General features: G+C 51.9%; 1 protein-coding gene across 1 annotated transcript in view; it reads left to right on the plus strand.

The window, feature by feature from the left end:
• Nucleotides 1–13,087, plus strand: part of CACNA1A (calcium voltage-gated channel subunit alpha1 A) — a gene marked incomplete at its 3' end in the record, with an annotated part of 212,417 nt that overhangs the window by 133,452 nt on the left and 65,878 nt on the right. Inside the window, exons 16-20 of the mRNA XM_080936643.1 lie at nt 12–104; nt 3,334–3,440; nt 5,196–5,870; nt 11,005–11,450; nt 12,628–12,766. Coding sequence (XP_080792769.1) covers nt 12–104; nt 3,334–3,440; nt 5,196–5,870; nt 11,005–11,450; nt 12,628–12,766 — 1,460 coding nt within the window. The remainder of the gene's footprint in view (nt 1–11; nt 105–3,333; nt 3,441–5,195; nt 5,871–11,004; nt 11,451–12,627; nt 12,767–13,087) is intronic.

The raw sequence follows: 13,087 nt of genomic DNA on the forward strand, positions 1-13,087 counted from the left end.
GCTTCCTTCAGCTGCTTTCCCTGACCCGACATGCAGACACCCTGCTGAACGTGTTCTTGGCTATCGCAGTGGACAACCTGGCCAATGCCCAGGAGCTCACCAAGGTGGAGGGCACAGTAACCACCTGCTCATGGCAGATCATGACAGCAGGGTTTGGAGGGATGTGGGGGCTGGGTCAGGGCTCTTGCTGGGGATGGGAGCACTGGGCACCTCTCCTGGGGCCATGCCATCCCTGATTGAGACAGTTTGCAGCCCAGAAGGGGAAGGAGACAGTAAAGTGGCTACTGAGGACAGATATTTAGCTGTGCCCACCGGCCGGAGGAATAGACAGTTCCGGGGTAATGGGCACTGGTACCAGCCAAAGGACGGGCAAGGAGTGACTTGGTAGGGCCTCTGGCAGAGCTGAAGCTAGCAAGGCTTGGCCACGGTAATGGAGGAATGCAGCCCTACTTCACCCTCCTTCTGACTTCCACATGGAACATGCCAGGGGACAGTTGACAGGAGGCTAGAGACAAGATGCACAGGGGTCACCTAGCTGGGAGACAGGCTGGGCCTGAAGGTTGAAGGTTTCTGGCTCCTTCCACCTGTGAGACTGTGCTGAGAAACTAGCCAGGTGAAATGCGCTCGGGCTGGCCTTCCAAAGGACAACGGTAAAGAACTGTGGTGCCTCAGGTGCCGGGCTCTATTCTAGTCTCCCTTTGGAGAAAGTGAGGGTCGGAAAGGTGAGAATCCACTGTTCCAGATGGTGTTGATAGCTATAGTCACTACTTGAAGCATCATACGGCCGGTGTGGAGTCACGGTGCGTGACTGTGAGCACGGAGCTGAGATGGGAGGGTCACAAGTTCAAGACCTGTGCTACATAGCAAGAACCTGTCTTCCCTCAAAAAAAAAAAAAAACTGAACACACACACATATACATATACACACATATACATATATATACATGCATACACATATCCTCACTCCACATGTGGGAAAACTGAGGCCAGGGAGGGTAGATGCATATGCCATACACCAGGAACTGCAGGAGAAAAGATGGAAACTCCACAAAGGGCAGAGGAGACGGGACAGGGACTCGGGAAGAAAAGCCACTGAGTGAGATGAATCCCAGGTTTCATTCCTACTCAGTGATGCTGAATTATCTGGGGACAAACTGGCATCACATGCCTCTCAAGGCAGCCTCAGGCATCCTACAGGTCCACGGCAGTCAGGCTTGTGGGAGGTAACCCTGCTTTCAGCAAGGCAGCTGACGCCCCCTGGTGGCGATAGCCCATGAACAGAGAGCAGCCAGGTTCCGCACTGGACATAGTGAGGTCAAGGGGGCTGTGTGCCCAGAGATGGGCGCATCTGCCTGGGAGAAGAAAACATAAAGAAACTGCTCTTTGAACAGTCTTGGGACATCAGGGACAGAGACCATCTTGTCGGGTGGGACAGTAGCCATGGCTCTGCAGAATTCATACACAGTGCTTGCACGCAGTCTTCCTCCCAACCCTGAAGCTCCCCTCCCCAGGCCCAGCTTCATTCTCACAGTCCCCAAGTGCCTCAGAACCCAAGACTGCAAGGCTACAGGGATGGGGCTGCCAACCTTCCATCTGTTGGCCCTGGCAGGAGGGAGGGAGAATTTCCCGGCCCCACCTCCGGCAGGGAAAAGCGGAAGTCTCCCACCCCAGGCACAAAGCCAAGAGTTCAGCCACCATGAAGCTGGCTGGCATGTGTCACCACGGGCTGATCCAGCCATGAGCTCATCCAAGATATAGGAGGTGGGCATGAGAAGACAGGACATTTACACTCCAAAGTGAAGGTGGACTCCCTGCAGACCCCAGTTTTCCCCCTTCATCCTTTATACACATGGCTGACACCACTGTAATCCCCAAGCAAGGGAAGGGACTTGTCTGAGCTCCATCACAGAATGAGTACCTACAGTGAGCGCAGCCCTGGCAACAGTGAACAGGACAGCAGTCCCTGCCCTGGTGGAACAGGGATTCAGGCTGTAGGGGCAGGCCAGAAATCAGACACATTCTTAAAGTCAGTTTGATAGATGGTACTGATGGGAATGGTGCAGTGGATGAATCAGGGAGTCCTGGAAACTTGGTCATAAAAACAAAAAAAGACACAGAGAAGTTGAGAGACTTGCTGAAGGTCACACAGCAATACTGGGTTGATGCTGGGATTTTAGCCCTGGCTGAATCTGAAACTTGTGGTTTCCTCCACTACTCATGAGATGACTAAACCTGAACGTGCTTTACACACACCCAGCAGCCTGCTGAAAATGCAGATTCCGGAAGGCAGCCCTGGCTCTGCAGGCGAGGTCAGGGGCCAGGAAACCTGCATTTTCCGTGTTGCTGAGGCCAATGTCCCAAGATGCTGGACACAGTGCCTGGCAACAGGGAACCCTGTTTCCTTGTCACTGACAGTGTGTAGGGTGCAGGTCACTTCTGTTCCAGGGGAGCTCAGAAAGTGGGGGGCAGTCATCCTGCAAGCCCCCCCATGGCTCCTCTTATCAGTGGGTTTCTTTTTGTCTGTTTCCTCCTTGTTTTTTCTTTATCTTCCTATTGTTTTTCTTTTCTTTCTTTTGTTGTTGTTTTTCCTTCCTCCTCCTCTCCCTCCTCCTCCTTCTTCAGACAGTCTCACTTTGTAGTCCTAACTGGCCTGGAACTCACCATGGAGACCAGGTTAGCCTCAAATTCACAGACAACTGCCTGCCTCTGCCTCCTGAGTATTAGGATAAGTTGCATCCACCACCTGCACCGCCACACCGGGCAACTGAGGGCTATTCTGAGACATAGCTGAACAACTTCAGGTCCCCAACCATCTAGGCCACAGATTGAAGCCATAAACCCACCCCCTTCTCCCACAGTTGGGGCTGAGGCTAGGTCTTATAGACCCCAAACTGTTGACAGTTGTGGTACTGATGTTTAAGGGAGCGCTTAAACAATTGGGAAAGCACAGAATGCCTTCAGACTCAGGACTAGGGTTGCAGCCCAGTGACGGAGCTCTGTTCTAGCACAAACCTGAAACGCAGTTGAGGGTACAGAGGTGGGGGAGCCAGGATGCTTGTAGGTGCCTGTTTTTCCAGCACTGGGGAGGCTGGGCTGAGACCATCTCTAGTTCCAAACTAACCTGGGCTACAGAGATTAGTGAACTAGCAAGAGAGCCAACCTGGGCACAAGAGAATGGCTTCCCCACCCAGTCCGACTGGGGACCTTGGCTCTAATGGGTAAAGGTCCAGGCTGAACTTCTCAGTACTTCATGTTGGCCCCTGGCTAGCAGCAAGGTGGGAAGCCCTCCCCCCAGGCCTGTTCTTATGAACAAGAATCCCACTTGCCTTCTAGGATGAACAAGAAGAGGAAGAGGCAGCCAATCAGAAACTGGCTCTACAGAAAGCCAAGGAGGTAGCAGAAGTGAGTCCCCTGTCTGCAGCCAACATGTCCATAGCCATGTGAGTACCCCAAGCCTTGGGTGCCAGCCAGGCAAGGATGTGGGGAGAGTTAGGGTGGCCCCTAACTGCGGAGCCTGGGAGGGGTAGGCACTTTAGTCCTCTCCCCCCCTTCTCTCAGTGAGCACTTAATGAACACCTACTATGCACCTGGTCATGTTGTAACTGCTGGGAAGGGACACTTTCACGTAGCTGTTGAAGTCAGAGAAATAAATTATGACCAAGACAAGTAAGTAAATTATTCCCTGCGGAACCTCCAGGAAGCAGCTGGGAAGAGGCAGGGCTGAGGAGTGTGGAACCTGAGCCAGGCCTCACTGCAGCCCCACAGTTGTGACTTTGTAGCCAGGTGTGCTGGCACCTGCCTCACTCTGGAGATCGAGCTGATCTGTGTGAATTCCAGGACAGCCGGATCCAGACTGGGGTCGGTGAGATCCTATATCCAGAAAACAAACATGTTAGGAAAGGCCTCATCTACAAGGAAACAAAACTTGAAGGAATGAGAGAGGAGGCTCGGCTCTGAGGCAGGAGAGTTTCAGGAACAGGAAAGACGAGTGTGGCAGGAAAGAGTGGGTGAGGGGACAGAGTTGACTCCAAAAGTTGTTGTCCCCAATTAAGTTATAGCCAGAGAGAGTTCTTGAGCCGTGGAGTGTCAAGACCAGACTCAGATGCCCTCTGGTGATTTTTGTGGTAATAGATTGAAGGGGGTTGGAAATCTTACATGAACCTGAAGGTCAGACTCAAAAACCTGGGCTGGCCCAGGCAAAAGAGATGAGGGGTGGGAAGGGTCATAGGTACAGCTGGGTTCAAGACAAGATCCTAAGGGGAAAGCAGAAATGTCAATGGTGAGTCAGAGGCGTGAAAGTATCTTCATTAAAGGGGACTCAGGAGCACACCTCTGCTGATGGCCAGGGGCAGTGGCTATGGCAGGGCAGGCTTCCCATTGTACCAGTCCTACCCAAAAGGCACACACAGCCAACTGCTTTCCTCCACGGGTGCCCTTGACGCCCACCTGCACGCCCCAGCTGGTTACAGCCCAGAAGAAAAGGGTCAGCCATGGCTTCGTGTGCTGCCATTTAAATTCCGTGTCTTTTCGCTTGTGGGTTCGTTCTGGCACTGGGGATGGAACCCAGGGATTCATTGGTGGTAGACAGACAAGGCCTCCATCACTGAGCCACACACCCAGTCAGTCCCTCACTGGTGGAATCTAGGCTGGAGCTCTGCCTAGTGAGACACTGGGAGCCTGTGGTGAGGCGGGATATTTTAATGAAAACCCAAACTGCTCAGCTCGAGGTGCTGGAGAAGCAGAGAGAAAGAAGGAAGGTGCCAAGGGCCCAATATCCCCTTCAGAGGCGGGTTCTCCACAACCTAACTTCCTCCAAGTAGACCCTGACTCCTAAAGTTCCTGCCACTTCCAATTAGTCTTTGTGTCTATAAGCCCACCAATGGACCAATCAGAGCAGTGGGGAAGCAGAGGTGTGAAACTGGCCTACACTGCAGTCCAAGAGAAAGGGCCAGCAATATGGCTCCATGGGTAAAGACTCCTGACACCAAGCCCTACAAGCTGAATTCAGACTCTTGCATAGTGGGAGAAAACCGACTGCAGATAGTCGTCGCCCTCTGACAGTCACACACTTGCAGCGGCCACAATGCAAACACATACGTACATGAAAGTTATAAAAGTTGAAAGTACCCACTGGAGTTAGGGAAGGGGACGCTGCGGCACGACCCGACAAGCAGCCTCCCTTCCTTGCCTTGCAGGAAGGAGCAGCAGAAGAACCAGAAACCTGCCAAGTCGGTGTGGGAGCAGCGCACCAGCGAGATGCGCAAGCAGAACCTGCTGGCCAGCCGCGAGGCGCTGTACGGGGACGCGGCTGAGCGCTGGCCCACCGCCTACGCGCGCCCGCTGAGGCCCGACGTGAAGACGCACTTGGACCGGCCGCTCGTGGTGGACCCGCAGGAGAATCGGAACAACAACACCAACAAGAGCCGTGCGCCTGAAGCGCTGCGCACGACCGCGCGGCCCCGCGAGAGCGCGCGCGATCCCGACGCGCGGCGCGCCTGGCCTGGCAGTCCTGAGCGCGCCCCTGGACGAGAGGGCCCGTATGGCCGCGAGAGCGAGCCGCAGCAACGCGAGCACGCGCCGCCCCGCGAGCACGCACCCTGGGACGCGGACGCCGAGCGCGCCAAGGCCGGGGACGCGCCCCGCCGCCACACGCACCGACCTGTGGCCGAGGGCGAGCCTCGTCGCCACCGCGCGCGTCGCCGGCCCGGGGAAGAACCCGACGACAGACCGGAGCGCCGACCGCGTCCCCGCGACGCCACTAGGCCGGCCCGAGCTGCAGACGGCGAAGGCGATGATGGGGAGCGCAAGCGGCGACATCGACACGGGCCGCCCGCCCACGATGACAGGGAGCGCAGACACCGGCGCAGAAAGTGAGTGGGCTCCGGGAGGGAACTGGGTTCCCAGATGGACCTCCAATTCACTCCGGATCGAGTTTTCCGTAGCTAGGGTGACAGTCACCAGACCAAGCATACCAGAAGCCAGTACCCAGTAGCCATAGTCCCAGTTAGCCGTTGGGGAAACAGATGCAATTCAGTGCTGGGATGGATGTAGGGCCTCATTTTCTAAACAAACGTCTACAGCAGAAACAGCCCCTCTCTGGAGGATTCTAGGCTGGCCCCCTACCACTGAACTACGTCCCATCTCAACATTATATACTTTAAGTCTGACTAACGTGTTTTGTGTCGTACGCATGCGATAGGGAAAACCCACCCATAGTCTCCGCCAGCTTCGTACAGCTTTCCACTGCTTGCTGCTTACTCTTGGGCTAATGTACTCCTCGGCCTTGGTGTTCTCACCTGTGTATTGGACTCCCTAGAATGATGGAATTGTTGCTGGAATTAAACAAGTAAACTCCACCAGGGTTTTAGTGGGCACTAGTGCATCAAAAGTACTCGGGATTCATTCAGCACCTGCAGCTGCCATTTTGCCAGTCCTTTGCCTACTTGATGGTGTCCCAGGGAGGTCTGAAAAGCCACTGTGCCCTGAGGCATCTTTTGCAAGAGCACCCCACCAGTAATGGCTATTTTTTTAATCCTTTTCATTTCACAGTGCTTCATGGAAAACCCTGGAGTGACTCCGCAGAGAGGCCCAGGGACTTCTGTGTTGATAGAAACCTCTATCTACCCGTTATAAAATACTGTTCTCCAGCCAAGTGTGGTGTCCCTCCCATGATCCTAGTACTTGGGAGGTGGGACGGCAGGATCTGGACTTTGGGACCACCCTTGGCTACATAGCACGTTTAAGACCATCCTGGGCTACAATGAGAACCTGCCTCAAAATAAATAATAATAATAATTCCTATTATTATATAATATATATTATATATTATCATATAATAATTATTATTATGTGATCTTCTCTTGAGACAGCTTTATATTGTTATAATCGTATCATGCTGGGTTTTTTTTTTTTTTTTTTTTTTTGTAGTATGTAAAAAATCTGACCCAGGCCTGTGGGAAAGGGGGCATTTGTACAGTCTGCAAGAGTCAGCTTTCTCCTTCCACTGTGTGGGTTCTGAGGTGTCAGGCATCTTACCAGCCTAGACAGCGAAGCTTGTGACTGGGCAGGACTCGAGGGCAACCATGAGACCCTGTTCCTAGCAGGAGCTGAGCAGTGCAGGTTCCAGGACCACAGGCTGAACAGTGGGATTTTCAACCAAAGGAGAGCTTAAACATCGGTCTGGTCGTGCCAGCCACATTTTAGCCCAGGCTGTGAAATCCAACCAGTAACTACAGGCTATGGGGGCCCTCCAGAACGGCTGGAGTTTTCGAAAGTCTCTAAAGGTTGAATGTCAGTCACACCATGAGCAGAAAGAACCTGGTGCTGAAATGCAGGGACTCTGAATACGCCTACCTATTACTGCCTGGCTGTGTGACTTTTAGAATGTCACTGTACCTCCCTGGTCCTTAGTTATTCATCAGCAAATAGGGTGAACAGTGGGTTAAAATGTGCAGGTTTGAATGAGTGACTACATAGAAACTGTGTTCAGTGATGCTGAGTCAGCATCCAGTACTCAGACATGTTAGCATGGGTGGAATTAGCAGCAGCCCCTAAGTTCAGCCATCCTTAGATGGCTTTAGTGGTCATTCTGAGGCCCTCTGGGATACCACACCTACCCTCTGTGGGCTCTAGATCATCTCTAGGTGACTCCGCACACCTGATGGGAACAGTCTGAGGGCAGCTATTACTCTTTTTATGAACAAGTATTTAGAAACAGTGGCCATTTCACAAAGTAATAACAGCGGGCTTCCCACTAAAGCCTATGGCCTCCGTATCTATTAGGTTCACAGTACTGGGTCTGAGTTCCTTCCTGTGGAGCAGGCCTCAAACTTAGTCATTAAGCAGTTGGTTATCTCCCCAACATTAATGCCGCTATTGCTCCAGTGAGCGCACCATTGCAGGATGCAGGGACCAGTGCTGGGTATATTCTGGGGTTTGTTGTTATTGTTGCTGTTGTTGGGTTTTTGGTTTTTTTGTTTTTTTGTTTTTTTTGGTTTGGTTTTTGGTTTTTTTGGTGTTTGGTGGTTTTTTTGTTTGGAGGCTTTTTTTTAAACTTTATTTTTTAAAAAAAAAACAAAGATAAAAGAAAAAAATTTTAAACATTTTTGCATAAATGTATACAAATACAATTGTGTCAGTGCTTGGCTTTTTTTTTTTTCTTTTTTTTTTTTTAAGGTTTGATACTCTGAATTAAGGTCTTACTATTCACAATGAGCAAAAAGTACATGTAAAACAGGGTGTAGGAGGCTTTGTTTTGTTGTGGCTTTTTGATTTGGTGTGGTAGTGTTTGTTTGTTTGTTTGTTTTTGAGGCAGATTTTCTCTGTGTAGTCCTGGCTGTTCTGAAACTCACTTTGTAGACAAGGCTGGGCTCAAACTCAGAGTTTCACCTGCCTCTGCCTTCCAAGTGCTCCACCACTGCCCAACTATATACTCTGTATTTGTTAGGAAATAGACAAAGGAAAACAGTCAGTATATTTGGGGCAAACACTGTTGGTTGGCTGGCTGGCTGGCTGGCTGGCTGGTTTGTTGGTTGGTTGGTTGGCTGGCTGGCTGGCTGGTTGGCTGGCTGGTTGGTTTGTTGGTTGGTTGGTTGGTTGGTTGACTGGCTGGCTGGCTGGCTGGTTGGTTGGTTGGTTGGTTGGTTGGTTGGTTGGCTGGCTGGCTGGCTGGCTGGCTGGCTGGCTGGTTGGTTAGTTGGTTGGTTGGCTGGTTGGTTGGTTGAATAGTTTCAGTCTTGGCTGGAGAGAGGCTCAGCACTTGAGCACTTCCTGCTTGCACAGAGAGTGCAGGTTCAGTTTCCAGCACCCACATGGTGACTCAAAACCTTCAGTACCTCCAGGTCCAGGGAACCTAATGCTCTCTCATGGTCTCCAGGGATACTAGGCACCCTTTGCCACAAAGACATACATAAAATAAAAATAAATATTTTGAAAACATTATCCAGTCTATAGTCAGTTCAGTCCATAGATACAAAGTCTATAACATGAAAGGGTGAATTATAGTAAGAATTTATCACCAGGCATGGTGGTACACTCCCAACTTCAGGAGGCAGAGGACCTTGTCTCAAAAACAACAAAAGACTTTATCAAGTGTTTTAGCATTGTGTGAGTACTCAGTAAACCTAAACAGACCATATTAACAATACTGAAGTCTCTCCTTGAAAGACATCAAAAGCCTTATAGCTGGACATAGTGGTGCATGCCCAGAAACCTGCACCCAGGAAGCTGAGGCAGGAGGATTGCTAAGTTTGGAGCCAGCCTGGACTACAGAGTAAAGGGCTGTGAAAAGATTCTGTATTGAGGATCATTTTGATTCTATTTCAGAAAGCTGGGAGCTCCTGGGAGCTCCTGCCCTTCTTTTTCCTTCCCTTGGGGTTATGCTCTGGCTGTTTCCTTAGCCCTGCCCCAAGTGTTTCATTGTCTGAGATGTTGACGATGTCAGTTATGTTCTTTTTATCCCCAGTCCCATTTCCACACTCCCCTCTCTTTTCCCCTTTGAAACATGTATCTTCAGAACACTACTCCTGTATCATTCAGTAGTTGCTAGGCTCAGGTTCCCCCATACAGGTCAGCTGAACCTGGTAGTAGCCAAGGTGGTCAAAGTAAGACACATGCCCCTGACTCCTGGTACAGACCTGTGAGCCACCAAACGTCTGCCACTCCTAGGACTTGCCTCCTGACCATTTGCATCAGCTGTGCTGCCGAGGTCCATCTGCATCTGTCACCATGGCAATCCACTCTCCACGGGTACATGGAGAATGTTGCTGTAGTTCTGAGTTTCCTGGCTTGCTCTGCCTGTGTAGCAGAGAACTGTGATCCTTTACTATATGGCCCTTCACACATTCCATGTACCCCAACACCTCCACTAAATGCACCCCCAAAATTGTTCACTGCCTGTCTCGTTTGCTGAATGATGCTAAAGTTAATGATGCCGGTTCTAGATAGGACCAGATTCCAGGTCAGCTGATTCATGTGGGACAAATGTCCTCTCCTCTCTGCCTCAGTTTCCTGTTCTATTGAATGGAGCTGATCCTGTTATCGGTCTCAGGTGCTGTGTTAATGCACAAAGTCTTAAGGGTACAGGAAGTAGGCAGTGAAGGGGGCTACTCTTATGATCACCTCCAAATAGTCTAGGACAGTCTCCTAGGTCTCAGCAGAGTATACCCCAAGGGAGAAAGCCATGGAAGCTGAAAATGGGGCCCTGCTTGAGACAAGCTTAATACAACCAGACACCTCTCTGAGGTACTGGGGGACAGGACCCAACATCAGTTTTCTGTATCTTTTGAGTCTTCCTTGAAGACACTTAAGGATTAAAATTAACTGGAAATTGAGCTAGGTGTGGTGGCACAGACCTTTGATCCCAGCACTTGGAAGGCAGAGGCAGTTGGATCTCTATAGGTCTGAGGCTAGCCTGGTCTACATAATGAGTTCTGGGACAGTTGACACTATATTGTAAGACTCTGTCCTTAAAAAAACAAACAAACAAACAACAACAACAAACCAAGACAGGTGATGATGGTGCAGACCTTTGGTCCTAACGCTTACGAAGCAGAGCCAAGCAGATCTCTGATTTAGAGGCTAGCCTGGTGTACAGAGCAAGATAGATAGATGGATGGGTGGATGGTTGGTTGGTTGGTTGGTTTGCATATTGGACCAGCAAAACATCCCCAGTATTGCCAGGGATGTGAGCCAGAATCCCCAGTGAGGGGAGTGGGTGTGGCATTAGAATTAGAATTAGAATTCTACTGCAGCCTAAGTGAGGCCCTGGTCCTCCCTAGCACCACAAAGAGGTCACAGAGTGCGCCCCCTTTTATCTCTCAAGTTCATAGCTGCTTGGCCTTCCTGGAGCAGTGCAGCACTCTGTGAAGTGTGGAGTCAGTACATAGTTATTTTTCCTTTCTTTTCAGGGTGGGTAGTCGGCATACCATCTGCACTGGGCTGCAGCCCTGGGTGGGTCTCCACCGCCCTGCTGACCCTAACACTCTTCCACTTTGATTCTTTTAGAGAGAGCCAGGGCCCTGGGGTCCCCATGTCTGGTCCCAACCTGTCCACCACCAGGCCAATCCAGCAGGACCTGGGCCGCCAGGACCTGCCACTGGCTGAGGACCTTGACAACATGAAGAATAACAAGTTGGCCACTGGGGAGCCTGCCAGTCCCCACGACAGCCTGGGCCACAGCGGCCTTCCCCCTAGCCCTGCCAAGATCGGGAACAGCACCAACCCTGGACCCGCCTTGGCCACCAATCCCCAGAACGCTGCCAGCCGCAGGACGCCCAACAACCCGGGCAACCCGTCCAACCCCGGCCCCCCCAAGACTCCCGAGAACAGCCTTATCGTCACCAACCCCAGCAGCACCCAGCCCAACTCAGCAAAGACTGCCAGGAAACCCGAGCACATGGCGGTGGAGATTCCCCCGGCCTGCCCACCCCTCAACCACACTGTGGTCCAAGGTGAGGAGCTGCAGGGCTGTCCTTCATACTCCACGCTTCATTGTGGGAGGAAGACCCCATGGGCACCCCTCAGTGGTGTGGCCTGTGGCTGTTCTCTGCACCCTGCCTTCCCTCCACAGAGCCCACACTGCCACGGTGGAGAAAGGAATCCCCAAATGGGAACTGGGGAGTTGGGGACAGCTTGAAGGGTTAGGTATGCCATGGCTGTCCAGTACATGCTGCACAGCTGGAAGCATCCTCTATGATTGGTCCAGTGCCCGATAAGAACGGGAGGGAGCTGGGATCTGGCCCAGCTGGTACAGTATTTGCCTAGCACACACTGCAGCACCACAGACAGCCTTCAGTCAAGGTGGGTGGAGGCAGAACGTTCACAAGTTCAAGGCCATCCTTAGCTACCTACTGAATTTAGGTCCAGTCTAGACTCCGTCTCTGTTGTTAATAATGATACAGTTGTCTTTATTCATCCCAAAGGTTTGTGTTTTCTGAAGTGTTGTCATTGCAACACACGCCAGTGTGGCCCCATCTGAATTGGCCTCGCTTCCCTCGTCACCTGGAGCTTTTTTTGGCCCCTAAAAGACAGCATGGCAAAGGTTCCTGTAGGGAGGCAGTCAGAGTTTGGCTCTGGGTTGTTAGGTTTTGAGATCACAACTTACTAGGTAGCCCAGGCTGGCCTCAAACTGGAAGTGGTCCTCCAGCCTCTTTCTCTCCAGTCCAATGATTACAGGCGTGTGCTGCTGTGCCTGACTTAGTGCTGTAGGTATTAACGGTGCACTAACATTCTGATAAAGAAACAGATTCCCTGAGAGGCTCAGTCCACAAACAACCTCCACAGAACCTAAGAGCCTGCCCAGGAGGGAGGAGCCACAGGCAGGATCCTAGTAACATCAGAAAAGTCAAAGGGAACGGGTCTCCATTACCCAGTGCTTGCCCAGTTCAACGCCAGCTCTGCAGCGTCTCAGCTGTGTGGCCTCAGATCAGCCACTTCCCTTCTCTGTGCCTGGGTTCTCTCTGTCAGGTGGAGATTATGAGCACCAACCTCCCAGGGTCAGGCGATTCCTGGCATAGGAGAAGCTTTTTCTCAAATGTCTTGACCTTAGTGTCAGATCCGGGTAGGACCAGGAGCCCAGAGCCTTGTGGGAAATCATGGAGGAACTCGTGTTGGTTCTTGTCCCAATAGTAAACAAAAACGCCAACCCAGACCCACTGCCAAAGAAAGAGGAAGAGAAGAAGGAGGAAGAGGAGGCAGACCCCGGGGAGGATGGCCCAAAGCCCATGCCGCCCTACAGCTCCATGTTCATCCTCTCCACCACCAACCCGTGAGTATTGGAGCAGGAGTGGGACCAACTCCTCTGTGTGGGGGCGGGGTGTAGCCCCCCTGTGTGGGGGCGAGGTGTAGCCCCCCTGTGTGGGGGCGGGGTGTAGCCCCCTGTGTGGGGGCGGGGTGTAGCCCCCTGTGTGGGGGCGGGGTGGGGTGGGGTATAGCCGCCCCCCGTGGGAGCAGGACAGACTGTGGGAAATAGATTCCCTCGGCACCAGCCCCCCAAAGCTGAAAACTAGTCCCCTCTTGCTTCACTCACAGACGATAAAAACTTGTCATAATACACTGCCCTAGGAAAGAGTTTGGATAGAAAACCACT

This window comes from Micromys minutus (genome assembly GCF_963924665.1).
Source record: "Micromys minutus genome assembly, chromosome: 24".
Lineage (NCBI taxonomy): Eukaryota > Metazoa > Chordata > Mammalia > Rodentia > Muridae > Micromys > Micromys minutus.